At 50.4% G+C, this 26507-nt stretch overlaps 10 protein-coding genes across 14 annotated transcripts; 6 read left to right on the top strand and 4 right to left on the bottom strand.

Moving 5' to 3' along the window:
• Window positions 1-393: 393 nt before the first annotated feature.
• On the top strand, window positions 394-846 carry PPTG_04217 (hypothetical protein; the record flags this gene model as incomplete). Its single annotated transcript, XM_008898087.1, has 1 exon — window positions 394-846. The coding sequence occupies one exon, from the start codon at window positions 394-396 to the stop codon at window positions 844-846; it is 453 nt and encodes a 150-aa protein (XP_008896335.1).
• Window positions 847-1270: 424 nt separating this feature from the next.
• PPTG_04216 (hypothetical protein) lies at window positions 1271-8034 on the top strand. The gene has a single exon (XM_008898086.1). It carries the CDS (start codon window positions 1427-1429, stop codon window positions 6680-6682), a length of 5256 nt encoding a protein of 1751 aa, XP_008896334.1. The 5' UTR covers window positions 1271-1426; the 3' UTR covers window positions 6683-8034.
• Window positions 6704-8721, bottom strand: PPTG_04215 (hypothetical protein). 4 transcript variants are annotated; one of them, XM_008898084.1, is made up of 6 exons: window positions 8611-8711; window positions 8092-8527; window positions 7958-8032; window positions 7686-7888; window positions 7151-7624; window positions 6704-7087 (listed from the first exon to the last, which is right to left on the bottom strand). In XM_008898084.1, the coding sequence occupies exons 3-6, from the start codon at window positions 8026-8028 to the stop codon at window positions 6780-6782; spliced, it is 1056 nt and encodes a 351-aa protein (XP_008896332.1). In that variant the 5' UTR covers window positions 8029-8032; window positions 8092-8527; window positions 8611-8711; the 3' UTR covers window positions 6704-6779. The 4 variants fall into 4 exon arrangements, with proteins under 4 accessions (XP_008896332.1, XP_008896330.1, XP_008896333.1 ...); XM_008898082.1 differs by lacking the exon at window positions 8611-8711 and having other exon boundaries at window positions 8092-8369; window positions 8441-8527; XM_008898085.1 differs by having other exon boundaries at window positions 6704-7090; window positions 8092-8721.
• An 84-nt stretch (window positions 8722-8805) lies between these two features.
• On the top strand, window positions 8806-16968 carry PPTG_04214 (hypothetical protein; the record flags this gene model as incomplete). The annotated part of the gene is made up of 1 exon (XM_008898081.1): window positions 8806-16968. The coding sequence occupies one exon, from the start codon at window positions 8806-8808 to the stop codon at window positions 16966-16968; it is 8163 nt and encodes a 2720-aa protein (XP_008896329.1).
• A 179-nt stretch (window positions 16969-17147) lies between these two features.
• PPTG_21587 (hypothetical protein) lies at window positions 17148-17519 on the top strand (the record flags this gene model as incomplete). Its single annotated transcript, XM_008898399.1, has 2 exons — window positions 17148-17206; window positions 17270-17519. 2 exons carry the CDS (start codon window positions 17148-17150, stop codon window positions 17517-17519), a joined length of 309 nt encoding a protein of 102 aa, XP_008896647.1.
• A 204-nt stretch (window positions 17520-17723) lies between these two features.
• On the bottom strand, window positions 17724-19608 carry PPTG_04213 (hypothetical protein; the record flags this gene model as incomplete). Its single annotated transcript, XM_008898080.1, has 2 exons — window positions 18007-19608; window positions 17724-17936 (listed from the first exon to the last, which is right to left on the bottom strand). The coding sequence occupies exons 1-2, from the start codon at window positions 19576-19578 to the stop codon at window positions 17724-17726; spliced, it is 1785 nt and encodes a 594-aa protein (XP_008896328.1). The 5' UTR covers window positions 19579-19608.
• Window positions 19601-21218, top strand: PPTG_04212. Of its 2 annotated transcripts, XM_008898078.1 has the most exons (6): window positions 19601-19778; window positions 19864-19980; window positions 20049-20091; window positions 20165-20535; window positions 20595-20850; window positions 20924-21218. In XM_008898078.1, the coding sequence occupies exons 1-6, from the start codon at window positions 19639-19641 to the stop codon at window positions 21113-21115; spliced, it is 1119 nt and encodes a 372-aa protein (XP_008896326.1). In that variant the 5' UTR covers window positions 19601-19638; the 3' UTR covers window positions 21116-21218. The 2 variants fall into 2 exon arrangements, with proteins under 2 accessions (XP_008896326.1, XP_008896327.1); XM_008898079.1 differs by having other exon boundaries at window positions 20595-21218.
• Window positions 21147-21989, bottom strand: PPTG_04211 (hypothetical protein). The gene has a single exon (XM_008898077.1). The coding sequence runs from the start codon at window positions 21488-21490 to the stop codon at window positions 21233-21235; it is 258 nt and encodes an 85-aa protein (XP_008896325.1). The 5' UTR covers window positions 21491-21989; the 3' UTR covers window positions 21147-21232.
• Window positions 21686-24466, top strand: PPTG_04210 (hypothetical protein). The gene has a single exon (XM_008898076.1). The coding sequence runs from the start codon at window positions 21694-21696 to the stop codon at window positions 24409-24411; it is 2718 nt and encodes a 905-aa protein (XP_008896324.1). The 5' UTR covers window positions 21686-21693; the 3' UTR covers window positions 24412-24466.
• PPTG_04209 (hypothetical protein) lies at window positions 24216-26335 on the bottom strand. The gene is made up of 2 exons (XM_008898075.1): window positions 25301-26335; window positions 24216-25232 (listed from the first exon to the last, which is right to left on the bottom strand). The coding sequence occupies exons 1-2, from the start codon at window positions 26266-26268 to the stop codon at window positions 24464-24466; spliced, it is 1737 nt and encodes a 578-aa protein (XP_008896323.1). The 5' UTR covers window positions 26269-26335; the 3' UTR covers window positions 24216-24463.
• Window positions 26336-26507: the final 172 nt, after the last annotated feature.

The following is a 26507-nucleotide window of genomic DNA, read 5'->3' as shown; positions in this document are numbered from 1 at the left end:
TCAACCGAGGCATGTGGAACGTCAGTACTGTTGCTAGCGTCGACACCGAGCAAAACGAGTAGGTAGGTATCGTAAGTCACTTTCCTCAGCAAATATACCTCGCTTCGGTTAAATGATTTTGTTAACAGGAATATGAATTGATGGATAGAACTCATTGTAGTTGCGTAGAGGCATATCCTGGCTACACAATGCATGTTTCACTCGGTTCATTGCTCAAATATTGACGGAGCAGTAGCATTTTGCGCGACACATTCACCAACATGTATCTTGTAACCTATTTTAAAGAATGATATTGAGTATTATACTTGATAGGTTCTGATGATAAAAATAAAGCGATGCAATGAGCTGTTTGAAATAGCGCTGTCACTTCCGGATTCGTCTCTAAGTACAAGAATGCCTCGTCCAACAAAGCGAATCAAGCAAATAACAGCCTTGGCTAACGAAAACCGTCGCAAGAGTGCTCAAGCAGCGGGACGTCAGGTGCTCGAAGAACTCGCGGAGGAAGCCCGCCAGATGCCGTGGTGCTCTCCTGCATCCGTGCAGATTCTGGAAGACGACACTGACTCGGATGAAAATGACTCTGATTTCGAGGAGGGCCCCGACCTGTTTGTTGCGGATATTATTTACGCAAAGAAAACCAACCGAGAAGGTGAATCTTTTTATTTAGTAAGTTGGGTTAACTACGATCGCCTGACTTGGCAGCCGGAGCATGACTTGCCCTATCGGCTGATTGCAGAGTTCAACAGTGAGGAGTTGGGTGTCTTCTGGCCAGTTGACTACCGAGCCAGCATACCATTTGGCTTCGACGCAGGGCTCAACGCGAACGGGACTAGAGCTAGGCGCTAGCAATACAATTTAAATTGCGGGAATTTTTATTATTGTTGTTGTTGATATTGAAGTTTTTATTATTGCCCAACACTTCTTCCAATGCAATACAGAACTGAATTTTCGGACCTCTGGTACTACCCAAATTGTCGTCCCTTATTGTACTACCCAAACTGTCGTCCCTTATAGTCCCCTACCTGATATGTACACACAGTGGTGCTGACAAAGGAATTGTACAGTAAATCAATGACTTTTTATGTCTGCATATTTTTGACCAATCAAGGCACATCGCACGGTCATTTATTTTGCTCGCACCGTATCTGGTATTAAACGCTTCAAACAAAAAAAATACCTCCTTCAGAGTAATAGCGAAATAATACAATAGAGATGCGAAACCAACAATTTAACTGTAACAGTCAAATTTAAAAATACTTTTATTTTTACAATTCCATTTAAATTTTGATCCAATCGAATCTCGCACCAACGCACTGGAAGCGCGCGAGTTCCCTACCTGCTTCGCTGCCCAGTGGCACTGCCTAGACAAGCCAGCGTGACGCGCAGGTCAAAGTTAGAGGCGTACCCACCTGCGTGCCACCGAGAAATGGTCGTAAAGTGCTCCATGCCGCAGTTCGTCGCGCGTTGTTTAGAGGAGATCGGCCTCGAAGGCCGGTGCGGAGTGCCGCTGAGCGAACTATTCGAGGTTATGGACCCAGAAAACGACATTGCCTACCGCCGCTATGCTTGGAGCGTGCTACGCGGTATGGAGAATCAGCTGAGCTTCCACGTCATGCGGCCACTGGAGGCCAGCGCTGGTTCTGCGGAGAAGAAGTCGAAACTGGTGGACTGTGGGACGCCACGGCGTAAGCGTAAATGGAAGACCACTCTGATCAATAGCCCGAGCATCGACACGCCTGCAGTGAAGCTGCGGGTAGACAGCGATGCGGAGCGCACGCCCAAGCGACACAAGAGCAAGAACCAGCCGTTGCAGCCCGTGCTGCCGTCCATGAGACGTATAGCGGCGCAGAAGCAGCGTCGAAGATTGTCAGAGTCCGATTGCGAAGGTCGAGATAGATCAGACAGCACAAGCAGAGTGCGGAGGCGACGGCAGCGCAGTGGCGACGGGGAAATTATAATTATGGATGATGGAGAGAATGACACAGTAACGAATAACGTGACGATGAAGAAGGATCCGGAGAAGCAGGGAAATGAGCAGGTACAGACACAGCAACAGGAAAAGGGAGCAGACGTGAGTATTAAAGAGGAGGTGGGAGACGCAGCGGATGAAACACAGTGGGTATTACGAAGTCCACGAGGTTACCGCCTTGGAGAGGAGGTGGATGTAGGAGGGCTGAGCTACGAAGAGGCCGTAACGAGCAATCAGGATGGTGTACTAGGTGTGGTGGCTTGCGAGCAGCTGAGACTAAAGTACTTGGGAGTTCAAGACGCGACGTTAATGGACACAATCTCACCGCAATTTGACCTGTTGGAGATTATCGGTCGATCACGAGTACGGGGGGAAAATGCTGCATCATTGACAAATTCACGACTTTTTGGAGACTCTCGGAAGCTGCACTACCTGCTGGATATATTGATCGCCTGCAATTACGTTGTGAAGAACATTGTGACGGCCGATCAGAGACGATTCAATATCGTTCACTTGCGGCGATTCGCAAGCAAATTCCACCCGTCCATGATATCGCCATCGGCTACAGTATCTCGGCAGGCGTTCCCAAAAGAAGCTTTGGCACAGGTCATCGTGGGCATGATGAAAGCACGAGGAGAAAGAACCTGTGTGTTCGCAGACATTGGGCGCGAATTGGGGTACGGCAAACGCCACCAGGAGCAGTTGCGGAACTATTTTATGCAGCAGATGAGCGCACAACCGAGTTTTCCTCTCCAATTGTTTATGGCACGATGCAAAACGGCTGGGGAGTACATTGGGCGCAAGCTGTGGTGCATCCGTCTATGCGATGGTTCGTCCTGTGTGCCAAGTGTAGCTGGTCGACGGCGTGGCTCATCTGTGACTTTTGAGGATCTTGGTCCTGGCACTATGGCTGTGGGTCGCCCAGTTGTTGAACGTGGGATCATGGAGCAAATGTATGTGGCTATTCAAGATCGGGAGGAGGTTGGCGCAACAGTGCCTGAGCTTCGAGATGTGTTGGGTGTTCCAACGTTCAAACTGCCATACAAACTGGCGCAGGGATTGATTTCAAATTACAATATTTCAGTGGAGCAAGTGGTTCTGGGCAAGAGTACAATGTATCGGATGTTTGTTCCCGGTGTTGGTAAACAAAATGATAGCAGCGAACCTGCAATAATGGCAAGTAGCAGCACCAATTCGACTGATTCGGGTGTTGGCGTGCGGGTAACCCGGACTACGGACAAGTATAGCACACCTAAAGAAGCGGACGGTAACGATGACAATAGTGGCCAGCCTCAACCTGGCACTATGATCCAGGCAGCACGAGGAGTGGTGAGGGCGTCAACGATCGACAGACGAAGAAATTACATTCTGAAGCGGGTACAGATGGAGAAGATTGTATCGCTGCATCAATTACGCACTGGCTTGATTGATATGGAGCGAATGGCAGAAGCGAGCACCATGGATATCCGCTCAGTACGTCGTATTGTCGATGAACTTGTGGAGGAGAAGAAAATGACCACGATGGATATTACATTGCCGCCGAAACAGGTTCTTCAGAAAGCGCATCGAAAAGTGAAGTGTGCAGTGCTGCTTGGATATCAGCGCAGTCGTGAATCCATCCGAGAGTTTATTAAATCGTACGAGGAGGAGCAGCAGCGAAAATACCAGGCGAATCTTGTCGACCATGATAATGATGATTATGTCGTCGTAACCAATCGCCGTAAGCAGCGCCGCACTGGTGGTGTCGTAGTGAAAGAAGATCACACTCAGGAAGTACATACCCAGGAAGCGCGTGACCAGGAAGTTGTCAAGTATAGCGCCGTGTCTTACAAATTGGCACGGCTGGGGCTAGCGAAACTGCAAAAGCAAAGTCGTCGACTAGGGATGTTTTTCGGCATGATGTTTAAGTGTCGAGCATTCCACTTCATGATATGGGACCGAATTGAGCTTTTGAGCGCTCATTCTGCTGTTGGCGAATCACAGGATGCAGTAAATTCTGGCCTAACACCTGACGGTTTGAAGGAGATACCGTTCGTGCTGAAAGATGTACTCGATCTTTTGACTGTAAAAGAGTATGTCCAGCTTGTTGGGGTCCCCGAACTGCTCACTGACCGAGAAGAATCAGCAGTAAGGTTAGCTATGTCGAAGGGTGGGTCATGGGACGCACTTCCTGAATCGCTCGCGGAAAAACTTCGGGGATGCGAAGCAGATCGATTTTCGAAGATCGTGCGTGTACTTCTCGATCTGAGGCTTCTCCAGGTAGTGCACGATACTCCTTCGACTGGGCTTTTTAACGTGTTCCAGACGTCCGATGATTTCGATTCAATTGTTTCACGAGTGGCTTTTGCGACATTGTCGGGAGGACTGTTCAAGATCAAGTGTCATGTTCATATTAGTGTCAAACAAGGAACACGCGTGTTGCATCGGCTTCCATCCGAATATTCGTATGCTTACGCACCGGGCTTTTCGTGCAAAAGTAAAAGCGATCATTTCACCGGGCGAGTTCCTCTCAAGTTTGATTTTAACGGAGTGGAAGATGTAAAAGCCTATTGGAAATCGCTACGCTTTTTGAGTGTCGAAGGAGCCCGGTTAGGTACCGCGTCACCTGATCCCAACAGCGTGAGTGTAAAGCTTGACGGCGCCCTAATTCAATCAGCTCCTTTATCGGAACACAATATTTACGTTCTGAAAGCATGGGTTCCTCACTCAACGACAATGACAAGAAACAGTACCGCTCGAGCTAATGCAGCTGCTGGACCTATTCAGGTGCTGAAGCGTAAGTACTATCAGTCCGATATGTCTGCTGTGGAGGAGACTTCGCAGAAACGACGCAAGATTGCCAAAACCAGCAACGGCTCCATTTCCGCGTTGATGACTCCAGTTGATACCAGCGAAGCCGGAGTCAGTAAGTTCCGCAAGCAAGTTGGTGCCAAGAAAACTCGTCGAACGTTGACATGGACCCTCGAAGACGATCTCAGATTGATAGACCTCTACCTTGAACAGATGTCGTGCCGGTGGTTTGTCGAGGTGCCTCTCGCCCTTCAAAAGAAAGACGAGCGTGTTGCGTTTCGGACGACGAACTTGTCTCGCACGTTGATTTCGTGGAAGGAGCTTGGTAAGGTTTTCAAAAAGAAGCCGGTCGAGTGTATGCTCCGTGTGAATGATTTACTCGAAGCACCAGCTATTCAAGCCAGGCTGGAGAGAGCTAAGGTCACTATTACGAAGATGAAAAACCCTGGTGGAGGCTTTCACGAGGAGGTTGCAATTATGAGCCAGCCGCGGTTGACAGCATTGCTCTGCCGAGCATTGCAAGTGATCCTCCACGAGCGTTCCAGCTACTACTCTGTTCTTGCGGATATGCTTATGAGTAACTGGAAAGAAAGTGAAGTGAAGCTGGTATGGAGGTATTTGTGGCTGGCTGGGATCATTACACGGACACCTCAAGCAAACGAAGGGAAGAACCAAAAACAACGAGGTTTCCAAGTCCACTCGAAGGTGTTCGAAATGAAAAGCTTGAAGATTCCTCATTACTTGATGGAGACTTTCTGCGAGGCCGTCAAGTATTCGTCGTTTATCAATGAAAACGTTGATGAAGCCACGATGGTAGCTGAGGAGAATGATCGGTACTTCGAGCATGAAATTGAAGTGAATATGCCATCTGGACAGGCTGCGGTGGTATTGTCTTCAATGGTTTCGGGGTTCTCCCAGCTCGTTCCGTCGTATGTAACACCTAGTAAACGCTCTGTGGACGATCGCGAGACCCAACGGGCAGTAGCAGTTAAAGGTTTGGCCGGTCATTTGTCGCGGCAATGGGGTGGCGTGTTTCCGGAGAACTTTCTGAAAGAGTATTGGACTGTGAAGTCCGTGTTTGGAGTTTCTGACGAGGTGACACAAGCTCAAAACATCAAAGCGATGGAGGCTTTTTCTGGTAGTCCTCGGATTAGCGGGATGAAACGAGATACTAGACCCAAGCGAAGGAAAAACATCCCGCACCATTCACTGTCGTCGTGGCTGTCTGTTGCATTTACCGAAGCAGCTAGTTCAGGCGTAACGCTCAACGAGTTGGGAGAAAAATATGCAGCATCTGGACATATGAGTCACGCTGAATGGAACACTACGCTTAGTCTGATTCAGCGCGGGGTGGATGAAATGGTCCGCAAAGGGAGCGTGCTCGTGGCGAATGGATATGATCACAGTCGCTTCGTACTCCGGGAGTTTGCTGATCTCTGGGCACTACACCCGTACCGGATTACGGGTGATTCAACAGCCGAAAAGGTTCACTTCTTGTTTGACAAGGACAGCACTGTTGTTGCACGGCCATGGCTTCACTTAGATGGAAGTGTCAACACGAAGATGGCTCTCAAGTTGAAGCGCAAGGTCGTGAATATCGTCATGTGCTGTCCTGGTATTCAAGATAGCGCCGTTCACAAGAAGATGCGGAAGATTGTTAGTCTGCAGGACATGCGCTCGCTTCTTGAAGAACTGTTGAGTAGTGGGGTTCTTTACGCTCGAGTCTTCCGCGACCTCCAGCCCCCATTCGCCAGCGTGTTTGACCTTCCAAAAAGCACTCTTAGCCATGAGGCCGACATTATGACATTGTCGCCCGGTGAATTACGATACGTGGACTTTCCCCGAGAGCGCCTGCACTACTTCCCGGCGGTCAACTGCATGGAGCTACTTGGAGCAGAAGCGTGTGACGCTGATCTTGGATGATTGACGGTGATACCAGCAATTGAGGCCATGGTCGAAAATCTTAACGTGATATTTATTTGACTTGGTCTCAATCTACATTCCCCTCTCTTCTGGCTGGTTATCGTACGCTTTGACCTGGTGCATTGTATACGCGCGAACGAGTCGGGGTTGGTGTTGTATCTACCTTTTGCGCCCCGAGAGTCGCTAGAGTTTGTTTCTTGTGTTCGATCAGATTTTGAATTACGCTTAAGACATTCCTCTGCTTGTCGTCCAGGGTGTGACCAGTGGCTGCAGGTGCTGCATTGTCAGCTCTGATTGATGAACGTTTGCCTGAAGAACTGCGCGCGATTGATGGAGTTCGCCGTTGTTGCTCCTGTTGTTGTTTCTGGTTAGAAACAGTGACTGAATGCCTTGGTGTACTGGCCCCTGCTACAAGTGACACGATGTCAACGACTCGTTCTAAAGGAGACCGTAAAACTGTGAGCTTACCTCGAGTACTTTCGTTGGTTGGCTTCGTGACAGCTTTCTGTAGGCATACAGCTGCAGACTGATCTTCACCCCGAAGCTTCGTCAAAGCTGCAATGTCGGGTTTGCTTGGTTTTGGATCTAAGATGGGCTTGACGGTCGGAGTAATGGGTCGATTGAATGAAACTCCATTCGACTGCGCGAGCCGGTCATACATACTCAAGTAGGGAGCAGCTCGACACTTCGATGGCGAGTTGGCCTTGGACATACTCGGCGAGAATGGTCTGGGTGGCGGTGATATCGGTACTGTACCTAGTTGATACTTCTGTAGGCCCGCTCGAACGCGTTCGTGAGTGGGTTCTATCGGAGGCGGGAGAAACATTGTACCATCATATTTTGATGCAGGATCTCCAGGGAGTAATGGTTGTACAGTCATGGCAGGGCGTGGCCGAGTCTGCTTGTGGATCACGAACTGCTTCTTGTCATCGTAAATCCGTGCTGCAACACAAGAAAAGACGTTTAATACGATGCGATCAAGGTTTACAAGCTGCTAACTTACAATATGAGAGGGACTTGGTGGCCGACACTTCTTTTGTCTTGTGTGCGGCCTTACTCCGCATTTTCTTGTCGTCCAGAATTATTAGACTGGGGATCATGTCCAGCATTGGAACATGGTAGCCAGGCCTTTGACTGAGGGGGTTGCCTCGAATAGTCAGATGAGTAAGATTCTGGTTGAGTGAAAGAGCTCTCAGCGCCTCTGGACTGAAGAAAGCATGAAACCATGGTTGAATTAGCAGGATGATAAACTAATACGACATTTCTCGTACGTACAATTCAATGAGGTTGTCGGAGATATCTAGGTTCTCCAAACATTCGAGTGTTTCCAGTCCTTTTGTGCTCATAAGCCTACATACGGTCGACATTAGTGCATTATGCTGTGATGAATGCAAAAACCTTGATCGCACCTGTTCCCACTTAAGTTGACACGGACGAGTCGTGGGCAGAATTCAAGCGCACTCACGTCATCGAGGCGGTTAAACGCCAAGTGCAGTTCCTGTACAAACTTCAAGCGCTCGATCCCTTGGATGTTCGCAATGATGTTGAATGAAATGTCCAGCGTCACGACTTCAGAAGGGATTGACGCCGGGATCTTGTCGATCTCATTGTTGGACAAGTCGATAGTGTTAGCCGTTGCGAATACGCGAAGAGTGCGGTCGGCCTGCCCTGCTGTGAGTCCACGCCCCTGCAATACAAGCCTCGTCAGCACTTCGACTCTTCACCAGCTTGCCTAGCAGCAAATAGGTCGGAGTCTACAGAGAGATCACAGTATTGGGACTCCGCGCCATCCAATCCAATGCTTCCTCGCGTTGAAGACGCCATCGAGCCGCGAACACGAAGCTACTAGATTCAGCAGTGCACGAAACGCACAACAAGGTAACTAACTCTAATTCCGTCGCTGGTAGTAAAGCTACTGGTAAAAATACGTTGGTACAAACTCGCCATGCGCTTCGAGAAGGAGATGATACCTTGTCGAACTCGGTTCACGAGACAGAGTTCGAGGAACAGAGGCAACGTTGAAGTGAGTCGTATCGCTAAGTCCGATTATCGTACCTAGTGCGCTTCTAGGTCTTCTGACCAGCCACAGTCGAAAAAACCGCACGGGAAGGTAAAGCCGAAGCATGGAAGAGCCTTCTGCGCCCGGTCGAGGCGGCCGCAAGCGCCGCGGCGGTAAGCGTAAGCGCAGTACCAGTCATCAAAGCGCCAGTGAGGAGCGCAAGACGGAGGAGCCGCCGCCCAAGCAAGAGGAAGAAGAAAAACAGGAAGAGAAACACGAGGACAAGACTCCCCAGAAGTGGAGCTGCCCGGCCTGCACGTTCTTAAACGAGGCGTCGCGCTGCTTCTGCGAGATGTGCGAGACCCCGAATCCGTCACCGTCCGCCCCCCGTGAACTCGGAACCGCCTCCTCGGACTGGAGTTGTGCAGCCTGTACTATGGTGAACCCCGCGGCCATGCGCGTCTGCGGCGTCTGTGGGACGTTGAATCCGAGACCACCGATGCCTCCGGGTCTGAGTATTCGCTTGTCGGACGCGCTCGGAGGCGGAGATGACTCGTTCTCGTCTTCCAGTGAGGACAGCGAGGACAGTGACAGTGGCGATGAAGAGGAGGATACTTGGACCTGCACAACATGCGACTCGCTGTCCAGTGGACGCACGTGTGCGAACTGCTTTGCGCAGCGTCCAATAGCTGCACGGAAAGCAGCAGACGAGGAAAACAGCAGCGAGAAAAAGCAGGCGAAGAAACGGAAGCGACGAAAACATGAGAAGCTGCAGGAGAGAGCCAAACTGGCTTATGGCGTTTCTATCTATGAGCTCAAGAAGCTGGTCCTGGAACCCACAGGCAGTCGCTTGGTCGACACGTTGCAGACATTGACACATACGCTGGCGATGATGGATGCGTCAGCCGATAATGAATGGGCCGACGGACCGTCGTTTCTCATCCGTGGGTTTGGCGGTGGACGATCGTCAGAGACAGCGAAAGACCCGGAGCTATTGACAGTCCTAGCAGATATTTTTCGTGGACAGGAGCGGACGTATTCGGTGGAAGTTCGACTTCTGGCAGTGCAGTCCATTAACTATTTGATGAAGATGGACCGGCACATGTTTGCGCGGGCGAAAATGGTGGAGATTGTGGGGTTGTATATCGCCGAACTTTTAGCTTGGAAGGACAAAAGCAGCACAGGTACTGGTGACTCTAAGACTTCGCAGATGATTGTGGAAGAATGTTTAAGCGGTCTATCGAGTGTGTGCAGCACAGAGGTGTTCGCTCTTCGTGAACTGCTAGCACAGGAAAAGTTTCTCGGGTATTTGGATTTCTTGCTGAGTCTTGTCGATGGAGATGAAAAAGACAGTGGCTTTCATCCAAGTATTGTGATGACGGCGCTTGGTATCTTGCAGAAATGCTGCATGAAGTTGCGATGGAGTGGGAAATCCAGTTCAAAGAGCCGTTTGAATGACAGTAAGAAATCGCGTTTAGCTTCTCCAAAGAAAATGACCCTGAGTGGCGAGCTTACGCTGGAGCTTGCAATTAAAGTGATTGGACTTTTGCGTCGTGCTTTGGAGCATAAACACGTTCCTCTACACGTTAAGGCAGCGAAGTGTTTGCTGCTAATATTCCATCGGACTCCTCATGATCAAGTCAGAGAGCTTGTGACACCTGAAATTCTACGCAAGTTCGTTGCAGTCGTAGTAAACACCGACGGCGAAGAATCAGATGAGTCTCGTCTTGCAATGGTCAACCTGTTGCTTCATTTATTCGACAATCGCCCACAGCTTGTCAACATGTTCGTACAGGAGAAAATTTATACAGACTTGTTCAATGGCGTCCTGCAAATACTACAATCCTCGTCGACAGCTTTGCGGACCAATACCTTGAAGCTCACGGCAATGCTTACTCGAGTGATATGCAGAAATCATTCGTCTGGATCTGTTGCTTCTGGAAAGTCTTCTCCTAAAAGATCTGGATCACGTTCGCCCCGGAATCGACGCAATCGCCAACGCTTGAATTCGTTACCAGACCCAGACGTGCTGTCCACGCTACTACTCGATTTTATCCGTACAGATTCAATTCCTGCTGTAAATGTACTTTTGAAGGACGGCGCAGACTTGAACTTCCCGAAAATGTATGATGTTCACGGGAACGAGATCGACAAACCTCTCAATATTGCAGTGGAGTCTGCTTCGCTCGGAATGGTACGACTACTTCTAAAGCGTGGCGCTGATGTTCATCAGGTAGGGATCGGAGGTACAGCACTACACGTTGCTGCTAGAATTGGTCGCTGTGATGTCGCGGCGTTTTTACTGCAATGTGGAGCACGTGTGCAAGCTAGAGATCGAGAAAAGAAAACTGTCATGGATGTGGTGATTGCAGCAGACAAGGAAGCCAGCGAGAGTTGTAGAGTGGTGTCCATTCCGTCCCCTATGAAAAAGTTGCTGGAGCTTCATCAACGAACTGCAGGTATGCGAGATTATGACAGTGATTTATCAGAAGGTGATGACATGGCTGATGGCAGGAGTCGGGCGTGGTTTTACCCGTCAGATCACGATGATGAATATGGAGATGATGATGATATGGATGACGAATTGGAAGGTGAAGGAGGCTACTTCATGGATTACGATGATGACGATGAAGACGACGGCGAAGATTTTGAGGGTACTAGGCAGCGTGGCGATGAAATGAGTGACGAAGAAATCCCTAGTGATGATGACATGGTCTTCTATGACGGTGGCATGTCACGCAAGTCGAGATCGTCCAACAAACGCCGCCTTGGTTCAGTCTCATCTGAATCGAACGAGACTCCCCAGAGTACAGTGAGTGGCACCAGTTCGAGCTCTCCCAGACGGAGACGTGCATCGAGTGTGAGCGACAAAGGATGCCCGGATGAAGATGCAGCGATGGAACAAAAGACTTGCAGTGCCACAGCTGACGAGATTTATGATTTTAGTCTCGCGATTACTCAATGCTTGCTGGCCGTGCTGCACGATATGGATATCCAGAACGTGGAGCGGTCTGTTATCTCTACAGTGGCATGTGTGTTGGAAATGGCACCTTCGCAGCTAATCCATTCGTTAAAAGAAGCAGATGTGGTGCTCATTTTGGACACAGTACACTTCTTGCTTCAAGGTGAAAAACATCACCATATCAGCTCGGACACAGCAACACCTATGGCAGGCGCCGTGCCGTCAGTGGCGTCTTCGGCAACAAGCACTCAAACTGCAAATGTGGCAGCGCACAACTCCAACTTACCGTCGTTTATCTTAGCAGTCCGTATGTTGCAAGCGATAGTGAGGAAGTCGTCCAAGGAATCTTCAATCTTCCATCAGATCGAAAGAAGGGGTATCAGTGAACAGATCGAGCAGCTGAATGACGCATCGGCGTGCTGGGTCAGTACATCCCAAGAGGGAGCTTCTCGAAGCAGCTCTCGTGATACCATTTTCGGAAGAGGGCTGGATTTGCTGAAGTCGCTACGTGCAGATATGCTCGAGAGCGGAATGCTTCATCTCCACAAGCTCCGAAACCTTTCGAGGCGCTTGAAGGAATTTTCGGATGCGTCTCCTTCATGCGAAAAGGAACTCATTTTGGTGGACTTAGTGGAACTATTCGAGGAGCCGAACTCTATCACAACGTACGAGTTCAAACAGTCGGAGTTGTTGCCTGCGATTCTTCAGTACCTATCGCCGCAGGGTGAGCTGGACGAAGTCCGAGCTATGGCGCTGATGCAGACTTTCGAGCGTTGCCCAGCTGCACTGAAACATGTGATTTTTCGATTGCAGAGTATCATTACTCAAGAGGAAGCGTTTCCATTGGTTTCTTTCAATATTGGCAAGGGAAGAGAGCTGTATCCGCTGGCTCGACAGCTGAAGATTGCGGTTATGCGACCTGGCGACAGAGGTGCTGGCGATAGACCGCCTGGAGGCTCTTCTAGTCGTCTGAAGGGAAAGTCTATCCACTCATCGCCACTGACACACTTCCAGTCGTTTGAGAGAACGGTCTCCCGCTCCATGCCTGTGATCGATTCGGATCTGTCTTTGCTGTATCTGAACCTGGTGGGGCATTCCATCCAAAAGGTGGTTGAGGGCAAGTGGAGGAAGTTCTTAGTTGTGGGGTATGATGATACGCGTTGTTATCACCTGCTCAAACCTATTGGCGGTACAAATGATGATCTAGCTGAGATGGTGCTTCATGACTCCCAGTGCAAGTTGATTGACAGTGTTAATGTGTACGAAGGCGTTACGTTGGATCTGGAGCTTTTCGGGTCGCCCGATGGAGCTGATAGTGGCGGCAACTCAGATGGCAAGAAGAAGCGAAAGAACAATAAGCGTAAACGGAAGTCATCCACGCAGAAGCAGCAGCAACTTGAGAATGAAGGTACCTTACAGGTGGAGGTGAAAAACTCAGGTATGCTGAAAATGAGAAGTCTACCGGGAGCTTGGTATGCGGCAATACTGCTGGACGATTCAGGTGAGGTCCGAAAATCGAGTGAAGGGAAGAATCCGACGTGCGAAGAGGTGCTTGCAGCTCAGGCTACCCACTCCGTCAAATTGTTGCCTGAAAACCGAATTGTTCGCAAGGTTCCAGCTGATTGCATTCGTCCGCGGGCGCTTCAGCCCCAAATTGGCAGTGTTGTTGAGATGGACGGCTGTTTGGGAGAAGTCACCCGCATCTACAATAATGACCGCTCGTCCAGTAGTGCTGCTAACACATTTTTGGATGTGAAAGTCAACTCCTATACTGAGAAAAAGCGTGTGAAGAAGGATCGTGTCCGGTTTCCGGCTCAAGAGCTTCCTGTGCCTAAAGATGATGATGAGAGCGATCAAATTGAGGCGATGAGCATTCGGCGGCTGTTCCCTGCTCGAGATAGTTCGCTGCTGGCCGGTAGTGTTGGTGACCGTGTGTGGGTTTTGCCTCCTTCGGGCTCATCTGTTACGGATATCTGTGTGGCGGGAACGATCAAGAACTTTCCCTCCGGTTTGGATTCCATTCGTGACTCATCGACTGTTGTGGTGGAGATCGCGTTTGGATCAGCACAACCTTCACTCGCTGTGAAGGTGAATCAAGATCGAATTTTGAATTTTGCTGTTGACGGCGGCGTGTTATCTGGTCGTGGTCCATCTCGTCTATTGGCCGCACTGCAAATGGCATCGGGCCGCGGTGGCTCAAGCAGATTATTCGGTGGAGGGCGTAGTGGCCAAGACAGTAGCACCTCTGCTATTCATCGGGCTTTTGAAAGAGTTGCAGGATCGCTACAGCAAAATCGACTCGGAGGGGGCCTAGGGTCTTCAGGCAGCGCAATGGACCATATCCGAAGTTTGATGTCGCGTAACTCGAATGTTACTGGCCCTAATGCACCCAGTGACATTGAAACTGCGGAGCAAGCTCCAACAACTGCACAAGGTGCTGCTAGAGCAAATTCTCCTCCGAATGAACCGAGTGGAAGTGATGTGCAAGCTGATGAAGAAGCGTCAGCGTCGGTAACCGCATCGTCTTCTAATTCAAATGCGACCAGCCAGCGGACGTCGTCTGTGGGTGAAAAATCGAGTAAAAAGGGCACATCGACGGTGGAAACGTATCTTAAGAAGCCGCAGGGCGCCAAGCCCAAGATGACTTGTACGCAATTGCCGAAGGTGAACCTCGTGGTGGGTTTCCGCAAGTGTGACGCCAGCGTCCCATCACAGGATCGAATTGTGATCTCGTCTGAATTTGGTTTGGAGCGCGTTGACAGAAACAAGGTGAGCAAGGACACACCTGCAACACCGCTTCTCACTAGGCTGGATCCATCCACCCAAAGGTATGAACCAAACGCTGGTGTTCGTAAGGCGCTGCTCGATGTCTTCCATTCATTCAGTAAAGAATCCGTCTCTGGGGCCTCGCAGAAGAAAAAACGGAGAAAGTTGTCGCCTGATGCTCAACGAAAAGCTTCCGCGGAGGCAGCTCCTTGGGACGTTGAGAAATTTATTGCGTTTATGCTGGCAGTACGGGGTCCGTCCCAGTACGACCACCCCGGGTCAAACGCGAAATATTGCGTTACCTTCTCGAAGTTTGCAGATCCCGAAACGAATCGGAGACTACTGGCAGCTGATGGATTTCTCGCGCTTATCGTTCATGAATGCAAGGATGCTGTGAAGTCGAAGCAGTTGCTGAAGTTTTTGCGATCACGAGGCTATTCGGAGAAATCGCTGACTTCTAGTGGATCTCGCAGCAGCAGTGGGGATGATGAAGAGAAGGATTCACCCAATAGTGCATCCAAGAGCGCCCATACAAAAATACCCGGCAACAAATTGCTGCGACAGCCCGTGGTTTTACGTGGATTTCCTGCTGATCAGAATGTGCTAAAATGTTTGGAGGACTTACGCCAAGAGCACCGTACAAGAGCCTGCACTAGCACTCTCACTAATGATGCGAGTTCTTCTGGGGCGGATGCTGTCTTACCACCCTGGAAGCTGACGTACAAACTGTACTGCGATTTCCAAGTGGAATGGGAGACACAGTCTTCTTCGAACACGAGCACATCTGAGTCACTGGGCTCTGGTGCTATGTCGTTGGAGTCTCTAGCAGTTCTGGAGTCTAAACCGCCTACACGGGTATTGCTACATGGTATTGTGGAACTGGATGAGATGAACGCAAGTAGCGCTGCAGAAGCGTCTCGATGGCTAAGTCGAATCACCGCCCCACAGACTGGCAGTGGCAAGGTTAATGTGTCGGACTCGGTGGCAAGTGCAGTGCGCTTGCTCCGCTATTTATTCCAATTCCGGGGGGATGTGGCGTCTCTGGATGAAGCACTATGGACGAGCCCGCGATTGTATAATAAGCTGGAGACGCAGATGCAAGATGTGCTCTCCATGTGTAGTGGTATTTATCCGCCCTGGTGTGATGCACTAGTGACCCATTGTAAGTTCTTCTTCCCTCGTGAACTACGGGAGAAACTGTTCCGCTCGACGTCATTCGGCTGCACGCGCTCGTTGCATTGGTTCCGCAATCAGCTGAATATTGAGGAAGGCTCAGCCGACTCCATGCCATCGATGGTGGGAGGCGGCATCTACAACCAAGAGATCTCGATTTCTCCAATTCCGAAAGAACGCGTCAAAGTACACCGCGAAAATATCTTGCAATCCGCCGAAGCAGTGATGAAAATGCACGCCAAGCGCAAAGCTATCCTGGATGTGGTGTTTGTTGGAGAGAAGGGCTATGGGTCGGGAGTGACGGCCGCGTTCTACTCAACGACAGCGCACGCACTGCAAGCGGTGACAGAGAATCAGAAGAATCGGTACTGGATCCCTGGTGAGGACGACGAGGCTGAAGCCGTCAAAGCAGAAGCTCGACGAAAGGATGATGTTGGCGTCGCGGGTGGTATCGCTGAAGATGTACCTGTGGTTCGACACTCTAACGGTTTGTTCCCGTACCCTCACCGCAAGCCCAGCTCAAAGCTTGTCGAGCGTTTCCGCATGATGGGTAGATTGGCAGGCAAGGCACTGATGGACGAGCGTCTGCTCCCGTTACCACTGTCGCCGCAGTTTGTGAAGCTTGTGGTTGGCGAAAGTTTCGGACTGGAGGAGCTGGGCGACATTTTCTTGAGCCATGGGCGCATTTTATATTCAATGTATAAGGCTTCCAAGAAGCTCAGAGCTGGCGAGCAGAGCGTCCAAATCGATCAGATGGACGTCCAGGATTGGTTGGAGGCCGTCGGGTTCACGTTTATCGACCCCTTTTCGCAAGCACCTTTGGTTACTGGAGGGGACGATATTGCTGTGACGGCAAGCAACTTGACGTTATACGTACGAGCTGTGCTGGAGTTGTGGCTCGATTCGGGCATTCGTGCGCAGGTGCAGGCTTTCCGTGAGGGTATTAGTGAGGTGCTCCCGGTGGGGAAGCTGAGGTTGCTGTTTGTTCCAGAGTTGATATCGCTGCTGTGCGGTGAGGAAGATATCGAGTGGAATGTGGAGTCGTTGGTGAAGGATACGAAACTTGCCCATGGCTACACGAAGGACAGCCAACCCGTGCAGTTTTTCTTCGAAGCGCTAGAGGAAATGTCTGCTGCAGAGCGCCGAGCATTCCTGTTGTACGCAACGGGATGTCCGAACCTGCCGCCTGGAGGTTTTCAAGCGCTTAAGCCACCCTTCGAGGTTGTCCGCCGAGTCGTTGATAATCTGGATGTGGATCGTGCTCTGCCATTTGCACGTACATGTACGAATACGCTGCATCTACCAGCCTACTCCAGTAAGGATGTGCTTGTCAAGCAGATGACCTTCGCTATTGCCAATAGCCGCGGTGTCATCGACCGTGACTGATCTGTGCGTGTTACACAAGAAAGTTTGTCGTTTTTCCAATTTTGCTGATCAATGAACAAGGGAAGTACTAGATTTGGTGCGCGGTTTCTCTTCTACTCATTGCACTGTTGCAGGCATTATGAATCGCATTTAATCGTTTGCAAAAGCACAGCAGCGCGAGCTGTCAGAACTGAACGAGCATGAGGAGAAACGACATTCTCAGAGAAATGTTGCCGAAGGAGGCAGTGGGGCTCAAGTTGTACCGTTGGTAAATGTGAAGGTGGGAGTGGAAAGAAAGAAACTGCTGGAGACTCAAACTAAGATCGAACGATACGTTGGAGAAGGCAAAGAGATACGTCGACGTGAAGCTGGAAACCTCCACCCATACGTCTGCATCGCATCATCCCGATGTCGCCAGCTCCCAGCCTGGCAAGCATATTTCGTCAGCAGCCAAGGTGAAGGCGTCAGTGCGGTCCAAGAAGAGGTTGCGCGGATCGGTGGACGAGTACATGCACAAGAAGATGGATGACTCGGAAGAGGAGAAACGTTCGACACGCTACAAACGAACATAAGCGGCAAGTCAAGTAAGAGTTCGTGATCAAGAACACCTACAGACGGTGAATAAGCTACTTCTGGGCAACATTTTTTTTCTTTCTTAGCACAATTTACGTGGTAGTTTTGCTCACTTCATGCGTCTTGGTTCTTTGCGTCATTCCACCATGCCATGGTGCAAAACAACAGAAATATTAGGTACTATTGTCATCTGAGTGGTTTCGCTACTTGGCTTTCTTGACTTTAAGCGTCTTCGCTTTGGCGTCACCGGCAGTAGAAGACTTGGAGACGTTGACCGTCTTCTTCGGGGTTTTGGAAGCAGTTTTCTTTGGGCTCAACTTTCCTGCCTTTGAACGGGGCTGCTCTGGTGATGCTGGTACAGGTGCTACTTGTGCTGGCCGATGCTCATTCTCCCAGTCGATCAGAACTTGGCGAATCTGGCACAGTCACTCAGATGTTAATCCTTTCAACGTGCAAGGATGGTATAAATGACTTAAGCATCGTTACCTCCGCTCTGGATTTGACAATATTGTTGGCTGCGTCCAGATCGTCTTTGGCGAAATAGTAAGCGTTCTTGTTGTACTGGTTCTTAAGACTCGGATCTGCTCCGTTGTCCAGCAAAACACGCAGACTTTTCTTCGCTTCGTGAAACACAGCAATTGCAACGGGAGTCCAACCGCGACAGTCTCGAGAATTGACATTCACTTTCCATACACGAGCTAACATTGTTGTCTTCTCTACAGCTTCCTTCTGCGCTGATGATACAGTAGCAGCAAGCATCTCGCGAGCCTGGATCTCGAGAGCTTTACCCTTGGAAACTAGCAAACTCACCATTTCAACACGATCGTACTGAGCTGCAAGTGCAAGTAGGGTACAGCCTTTTTCATCCCGAATATCTGCGCATGCTCGAGGACGCTCTCCAGTTTCTAGCGCTTCATCAGCGAGCTGCTCTAGTCGCTTCTCTAGATCTTCAACTATACCGTCTCGTGCGATCTCTAGCAACTCCGAGTGAATCTGCATTAACGCAAACTGCTCGCGCTCCACGTGGTTAGTGATTCTCTCTTGCCATTTGGCTTCAATGACCTTCCTTCGTTCCTCTACGAGTTTATCGGTCTTTGAAAGATCCCATTGCGCCAAGAGAGCTTGCGCCTCGGCGTTTTTGGCCACGTCGTAGGCAGAGTCTCCCTGCTTCGAGAGGAGTCGCGGATCTCCACCACTTTCTAGCAGAAGCTGCATCGTTTCGAGATGACCGTTGTATGCTGCACGGTATAATGGCGACCGATTTTCGTCATTGCATTTGTTCGGATCAGCTCCACGCTCAAGCAGCAAATTCACGATGTCTTTGTGTCCCTGACAAGAGGCTTCCGACAATCCAGTATGACCGTGGCCATCCTCACTTTCGATGTCGTAATTCTTGTCGAGGCAGCTCACAACTATGTCCAGCTCATTATCAAAAGCTGCCTCAACTAATTCCGTACTATTTCGCTTGGACTCCTTCGCTACACCAAGCAGTTTCGCAAAGTCGGCAGTATCAGAGCTTGCGTCAGGCTTACCTCCTTCCGAGGGCAAACGCACGTGGATGACACACATCTCCTTCGCTGTTGTAGGTGGCGGCGTCTCAGCTCTACAAAGAACTACGAGCTTGAAGTGGTCATTGATGATAAACTCTGTAGCATCGGGGTCTCCCTCACTAGGTCGTAGTAACTTGCCAAAAACCTCCGGAGAGAACAGTTGTTGTCGTGAAAATACTTCGCGCGGGAAGCAGTCGGGAGTGAAGAATTGTTCCAGCTCCAGCGTTATCAAGCTGTCAAAGTTGATAACAAGCAACGAGCCATGTTTCAGTGCACCTATGAGGTGTCGACGCAATGAATTAGACTCCATGTCGGTCGGGTTGGCTACCATGAGCATTGTGCCACGCTGGTATTTGAGGAACCGCGTAGCTTGGCCACTAGGGTCCACCACCAACGGGAACTTTTCCGCCACATACACCGCAGTGTCCATCGCATCCGTCAGCTCCTTGAGAGAGACGTGCATCGTCGATGTCTCGCCATTCGCATTGTCTCCGTCTAACGCAGTCATGTAGGCTATGGCTATTGTGGTGCTTGTGTGTCTATTGTTGAAGTGAAGTGTAGCCAATTTATGTCACTATTACGAGGGATGCCACTTCCCTGTGTAAAACGATCGTACGCATCATTTAGCGCAATGTCGTTCTTCGGGTACCGGAGCTCATCGAGCCGAGCTTCGCAGCAGGAGACGCACTTGAGCGAGCTCGAGCGGCTGTAAGTGTTGCATTCGTCCTCCTCCCTGTTGCCTTCTATCTATAACTCTTGAGACTCAAGGTGTAAACACGCTTGTGGCTTGCAGGAGAGGGCGCCAGTTGGCGAGTCTCGTTCGCGCAGGCGGTCGAGCTAAGAATCAGCAGCAAACAGCCTTCGAGGTACCCGTGGCCGACACTCCGCGCGGCCCACTCACGCTGCAGCTGTGAGCTACGCTTGAACTAATAATTCATGCTAAACTGTATTAGAACTGACGCATTTCTCCTTCTGCAGCCAACTCCCGACTGAATTTCCCGTAAAGGTTCCTCGACTCAAGGTGGAGCTTGCAATGGTTCCAGTGCTTAACAACATGTGATATTGTCCCCACTAATGTTGTTGTTTATATCTAGGTGTCGATCCCGGTGCAGCATCAGTGGCTGGATGCTGCGGGCAATGTACAGGGCCACCCGGATCTGAACAAATGGACAGCGCACTCGGATCTTGGCCGCATTGTCACAGAGATCGTCACCGAGCTACGAGTAGTGGCGAATACTGCATCAACGAGCAAGCCACCAGTATCTCCTGCAAGAAGCAGTTCGCCTGCACCGGCTGCGTCGTTATCTCCGTACCCGGGATCCAGAGCAAGTTATTCTTCTCCAAGCCGACAGTCGTCGCAGGCTCTGATCCAGCAACCAAAGGAGCAAACGCCAGATACGAGCAAAATGCAGCGGACGCAGATGCCTGTGATCCCTGCGATTTTCCCAGAGCTCGAAGAGCTATCGTGAGTTTGAGACTAACGTCTTTGGAGCGATAAAATGCTGACTTGTACTTTGTGTGTAGTCTATCACAGCTCGAGAAATTGAACTCGGACAAACATTCACTCAAGAAGTTTGTTAAGGAGTTAACTTCGGTGAAAGAGTTCACACAGCTCCGAGACGAGGTCTTGCATAGCAACATGGGTATCGCAAAGACAACTCTTGGGTACGAGGCCGAGCTGCGTGAGCTTCAGGAGGTGGTCGAGGCTCAAAGGGTAGAGCTGCGTGCAGCACAGCAGACTCTGGCGGAAAAGCAAGCGAGACAGCAGCGTATCGTTGCGGTACGTCTTCCACTGTATACGACTAACTACCGCATGTTAAACATATGACACTGTTGTGTTCAATTTTGAACAGCGCCATCGACCAGACGCACTGCTGGAGCAGCTCGCAGCTGCAGCAAAAGATGTGGACAACGAGTCGGACGAGATTGCCACTCAGTTCGCTCACGGTGACATCGACGTGGCTCAATTTATCTCCACATACCTACCGCAGCGTAACTTGTACCACGAGCGCTCACTGAAGCTCGCGCGAGTGCATCAACACTAGGCAGACACATAAGTACTACAGCTTTTGACAAGGACGAGAACGAGTGACATGGTGGTGATGAATCGAAATAGATATTTGTTGTTATTGCTCGCAGACTTGATGATTTTGTTGTTGTCTTCAGTTACGGAACTTCCAGTCCTGGCGACACATGGGGCAGTGCTGGCGCATGGACTGCAGCGACTCGAGCCACTTCACGAGGCAGTGCATGTGGAAGGCGTGGTTGCACGCACCCCACACAGGCGGACAGCCATCACCCGGCATGGTGCACTCCGGACAACATGCTTCAAAAGCGTAGCGACAGATGCCACAGCACTCCTCGTCCACGCCCCACTTCCACGTCGCCACGCCATGCCACCGCTTAATCGTAACCTTCATCTTGTACGAAGAAGTGTCATAGAGAATGTCAAGGCTAGAAAAACTCCATTGACAAAAGACGTATGATCACTTTAAGTACCGGTATGTATCGATATATTTTGTGTCGCTATCCATGTTTCGCCTTCTGATTCGTTATCTTCAGACTGTGACGTATACATACACGACGTACAGCTCCACGTGTACCATTATCAAAGTCAGCAAGCATGTCATCGCATCGGCTGCTGCTGCCGTTGCTGACGCTCTTGAGCGTCCTGTTAACGGGCTTGTATGTAGCCGACGTGGTGTCTACCAAGAACTATGAGTCTGCATGCGAGATGACGTGGTCGTGGCCCGTGTACACACCTGTAACGTGGCGTTCGGTCCCCTCACACCCCAAGTATCAACTCTACCGCGTCGACATGAAGTTTGCGCGGGACGATCTCTCGGGTGTTCCCGTTCTCTTCGTCCCTGGCCACATGGGTAGCTACAAGCAAGCGCGATCGTTGTCTCGTCATCTGTGGGACACGAATGAGACGCTCTTCGACGTGTTTGCGCTCGACTTGGACGAGGAACCCACCGGTCTCAATGGAAACTTCATTACGGACCAGGCCACATACCTGAACGACGTAGTGCGGGCCATTTTGAGGGAATACAAGCGCCAAAACAAGAAAAGCAACAAGAAGCTCGTCATTCCAGACAGTGTTGTCATTGTGGCGCATTCGATGGGTGGCATTGTGGCTCGCACTGCGGAGCTACTGCCCAACTACAAGAAGAGATCCATTCAGCATGTCGTGGGACTTGGTGTGCCTTACGAGAACCCGTCGTTTCCTTTTGATGCAGAGATGAACGCGGTCTATGACAGGATACACTCAAAGAAGGGCAAAAATGACCAAGTGGTATATGTGTCCATTGCAGGAGGACACAAGGATACGCTCGTGCAGACAGCGCTGACGAGTATCGATACGTTAGCGGACTCGTCACGAGCTTTTGTGGCACTAGCGTCCGCGATCTCGACGGTGCAGACACCCGTGGACCATTTCTGCTTGCTGTGGTGCCATCAATTGTTGAAGGTTGTGGCGGAGAGTTTGTACAAGGCTGTGAATCTGGAGACGAGAGAACTTGTGAGCAACCCAAATGTGCGACTGGCAATCGCAAAGGAAGTGTTGTTTGGTGGTTCGAGTAGTGAAGATGGCGTCGTGATTGAGACGGTTGCAAACGAATCGCTGCACCGCAGTTACGTGCTAGATGGCTACTACCCCGGTGAATATGCTGGATACGCGCTATTACTCCCGTACTTCTTGACGAATCTGCTACGCACGAGATTCATGACGGTGATCGTGATTATGTACGTGTTGGCTCTGCAAATTTTCTCCGCTCAAGTTGCGCAGTGGCAGACTCGCTTCAACTTGCAGTCGACGCCGTCGCCTCAAGATCTCAGCCAGGAGAACTTCCCTTCGTTTACGTCGATGTTACACCCTGCTGCCCATACTCCTGCTTTCCTAAAGAACATCGCGAATGCTCTGCATGATAAATCCAACCTTGGCAAGACTACAACGGTGGGCATTGCAGTATTAGCAGCAGCAGCGGCAGGTTACTTTGGATACGGCCAGTTATTGTCCAGTGGACAGGACGCTGACAGCTTGACGGCTTTTGCAACGATGGCTGGCGAGATTCTCATTCTATACGCCTACGCACTGGGCTTGTTGTACGCACTCACGCAGCTCTTCTCGCTGCTGCAGCGCTTTGTCGTATCGCCGGTCGTATCACTTGTGGGCAACATCACTGATCAACTCAAGCTTCGCCGTTGGATGATCATCGCCTTCATCCACGCGGTCGTACAGATTCTGGGACAAATCAAGAGTCCGTCTTCAGCCTCTTCCAAGGTGTTAGGACTGGCTGTGCTGTCATCGTTCGTCGTTTTTGTGCTGTACCTGCTCGTTTTGGGTGGAAACAACGATGGAACCTCGGACCAGCAGCGTATGCAGCGCTCACTGTTCGCGGTGCTGTTCCTGTCTATTTTCCCATGGGGAGGAAAAGTGGCATACTTCGCTGGTGTTGTACGAACCCCACCGTCAGAGCTTTCGAATGGTATGCTGATGGAAGGTGGATCCTACATCGCCGTTTTGAGCCTGTTCACGTATCTTATCAGTCTATCGCTTGAGTGCATGATTCCTTTGCCTCCGACGGCTTTCTTTGGAGCTTCATCAGGACAAGATGCTGCCTCTGTGTATGGGAAATCTTCGAGCAATTCCAACAGCAATGTCAAGATCACAGCTGAGAACTGCCCGAAGTGCATTTTCGAGGACGGAGGTCCAGGATCTGTTCTTGTGGAGTACAGTGATCGAACAACTCGCCGCATTGTGACGGGTAAAACTGGTGAAGTCGTGTACGTTGGCCGAACGTTCCGTGTTGTCTCTTGCGATTGCGTGTATCGGTTCAAGAACTCGCGGGATTTCTGTGCCTTTTGTATTCGATCGTGCCGGTTGTGTGGAGGTGGGAATGGGAACTTCCAGGAGGCAGCCAAGTACAAGGACTTCCTAGAGGAGAGCAAGGTGGATTTGGCCATGCACGCTCTCGTTCCGATGACTTTCCAGATCTGCGCCGTGATCCAAGCCATGTACAGCTTGTATCGATCCCACATGTCGTTCTATCTCACACCTGCGTGTGTTGTAGCGCTAGTCATCTACCACATCGTGCTTCGCCATCCCATTGAAGCTCGACGTATCAAAAACAAACAGCGCAAGAAAACGACCAAGAAGAAAAAATCTTCAAACAAGTCAAAGGGCAAGACCACTACTACCACTACTACTGCGACGTCTTCGACAACTGGTGCTACCGTCTCTACCGACACCACCTCTCGCAAGAAAAAGAAGAAACGCAAATCGGGAACGTCTACATCCTCTGCTTCATCGCCGCTGATAGAAGAGGTCGCTACCTCCTAAAACGTCCTAGATAAACTGCACGACTACATTTTCAATGTTCTCATTCGTACACTTACTTTTTCTTCTTGGCCTTGACATCCTTGCCGTATGTCACACTGCAGTACTTGGCATTAATGCGGTACTTGGTGGCCAAGTACTCCAACACTTCGTTTGTCATGTGGCCATGAACCTGGATCTCCTCGCCCTTGCTTTTGTCCTCCGACGTCTGCACAGCAGCACTACAGCCCCATCTCTTCTGGGCTTCCTTGGCAAATGCAGCGCCATCGATACCGAACTGCTGGTAGAACGCAATGTTTGTGATTGTCGTGTTGTTCCTACGCTTCAGCTTCTCAGCGTGGATCGTGATCGGCTTCAAGCTGCCGCCATGGAGCTTGGCAGCATGAGTCGGGAACAGCTTAATTCGGTGGTAACGCGTACACTTGGACAACAGCAGGTTAAGGATCTCTGGTCGAGCAAGACGCTCTGGATAGCCACCCGAAGGCTTTTTCTTGCCATAAAGCGCATCTGTAAGCGGACCGTTCAGCCGCACAAACTTCTTGTTGTCAGCGTCTACCAGTCCTTGGCTTTCAATGCACTGAGTGACCAAATCACGGACCTCAGCAGGTGACCAGTACTTTTTAAGCAGTTGGCTAGCAGAAGTATTTGGTAAGACTGACGGAAGAAGGGTCTTGAGCGCAAGCGATAGACCGATGCATTCCTCCACTTCAGGAGCGTATTGGCCAGGAACAAAAGCAGGCAGTCCAGCAGCTTTATTGGCAGCGGCTTGTTCTTCCTGCTGGGCTTCTTCGTCGGTCTGGTACGGCTCGTGTGACAACACATCCCTGTTCCAATAACCAGCAAATTACAGTTAATCACTCCATTCCAGTAACACAACAATGAGTTCACGTACGGGTGGCGTCTGGCGATTTCTCTGATCGATTGTACACCGTCATTATCCGCCACAGCCAGTAGTCCATGCGCAGCCATAGCCTTTAAGAACACAGATAACTTCTTAAAGGAGCTGTGTTTGATATTCAGCGATACACCAGCACGACGGCAGGGTAGTAGAACATTGGCATGGAACGAACTGGCCAGCATTGGCAGATCCTTCTCTCGAATTTTTCCCGTCCTGAGAGCCTGTAATAGCGCTGCCACATAATAACTGTCCATCTGTTGTTTGGTCACTTCTTCTTCCTCTTTCTCCTCCTCCTTCTCCTCTTCCAGCGTCACTCCTTCCAGCGTGACGCCAGCGTCTTCCTCACCTTCAATAGGCACCACCATTTCGCCTAGAAATCCTTCATTAGGCAGCGTCTGCGGCCCCATTTGCCACAACGAGTCCCCCACAACATGCCAGAGCTTCAGTGCTCGTCCCTTTTTGCCGCTGCGCTCCACCTCGGCTGCGTCCACGAGCATCTCGCCCACTCCAATTGCACAGGGATTGCCTCGAGCATAAACAGCTCGGAGTTCACCCTTGCGTAGCGATTGAAGCTGCTCCTCAGACGTAAACACCACGCCCGGAAGCATCACATCGGCTCCTCGTAATACGAACTCGCTCACGGGCGCGTGCACCACCAGAGGTGGGAGAAGCGTCGGAAAACGCCAGAGTGCATACACACTGAAGCAGAAGTCTCCCTTGCCCGACGTGTCAAAGATTAGCGGCTCCTTGGTCTCCTCTGCTGCGTAAACGACGACTCGGGATGGCGCCTGGAAGCTCATTTTCTTCACAGAGGCCTTGGAGGCCAGCAGCTGCTTGAGATTGACGTCATCCGGGCCATCACACGTGCTCTTGAAGCTGTCGGCCACGTCGCGACGGAGCTTCTTGGCGTCCTTGTTCTTGAGCAGCACGTTGCCGCTCAACTTGGCCGGCTTGGCGAACATAATGGATACACTATTTGGTGCTTGGCTGTGGGGCACTATTCGGTGATATCCGTTAATCGCCAGTTTTTGAAAATTAAACATTATAATAACATAACCTATTTGCAAATAAGTTCAAATACATGTATAAAAGACTTCTTTTTTTAGTATTTTCTAAACAAAACTAAAACACAGCCAGAATGATTGCTATTTCTAAAAAATGCAATACTGTTGTGATAATCAAATTGAAGTAAAAAAATATG

The sequence above is a fragment of the Phytophthora parasitica genome (assembly GCF_000247585.1).
Source record: "Phytophthora parasitica INRA-310 unplaced genomic scaffold supercont2.6, whole genome shotgun sequence".
NCBI lineage: Eukaryota > Oomycota > Peronosporomycetes > Peronosporales > Peronosporaceae > Phytophthora > Phytophthora nicotianae.
This window is presented reverse-complemented; position numbering and strand designations above follow the sequence as displayed.

Bases quoted from the DNA above. Each gene is read 5' to 3' on its own strand.
- PPTG_04216 (XM_008898086.1), top strand. From the start codon at position 1,427: ATGGTCGTAAAGTGCTCCATGCCGCAGTTCGTCGCGCGTTGTTTAGAG.
- PPTG_04215 (XM_008898082.1), bottom strand. From the start codon at position 8,506: ATGGCGTCTTCAACGCGAGGAAGCATTGGATTGGATGGCGCGGAGTCC. The intron at 8,033-8,091 runs GTGCGATCAAGG...GACCGTATGTAG, and splicing joins GTCAACTTAAGTGGGAACAG to GCTTATGAGCACAAAAGGAC. The intron at 7,088-7,150 runs GTAAGCTCACAG...CACTTGTAGCAG, and splicing joins AACCAACGAAAGTACTCGAG to GGGCCAGTACACCAAGGCAT.
- PPTG_04212 (XM_008898078.1), top strand. From the start codon at position 19,639: ATGTCACTATTACGAGGGATGCCACTTCCCTGTGTAAAACGATCGTAC. The intron at 19,981-20,048 runs GTGAGCTACGCT...CTCCTTCTGCAG, and splicing joins GGCCCACTCACGCTGCAGCT to CCAACTCCCGACTGAATTTC. The intron at 20,536-20,594 runs GTGAGTTTGAGA...CTTTGTGTGTAG, and splicing joins CCAGAGCTCGAAGAGCTATC to TCTATCACAGCTCGAGAAAT.
- PPTG_04211 (XM_008898077.1), bottom strand. From the start codon at position 21,490: ATGAAGGTTACGATTAAGCGGTGGCATGGCGTGGCGACGTGGAAGTGG.
- PPTG_04210 (XM_008898076.1), top strand. From the start codon at position 21,694: ATGTCATCGCATCGGCTGCTGCTGCCGTTGCTGACGCTCTTGAGCGTC.
- PPTG_04209 (XM_008898075.1), bottom strand. From the start codon at position 26,268: ATGTTCGCCAAGCCGGCCAAGTTGAGCGGCAACGTGCTGCTCAAGAAC. The intron at 25,233-25,300 runs GTACGTGAACTC...TTATTGGAACAG, and splicing joins GAAATCGCCAGACGCCACCC to GGATGTGTTGTCACACGAGC.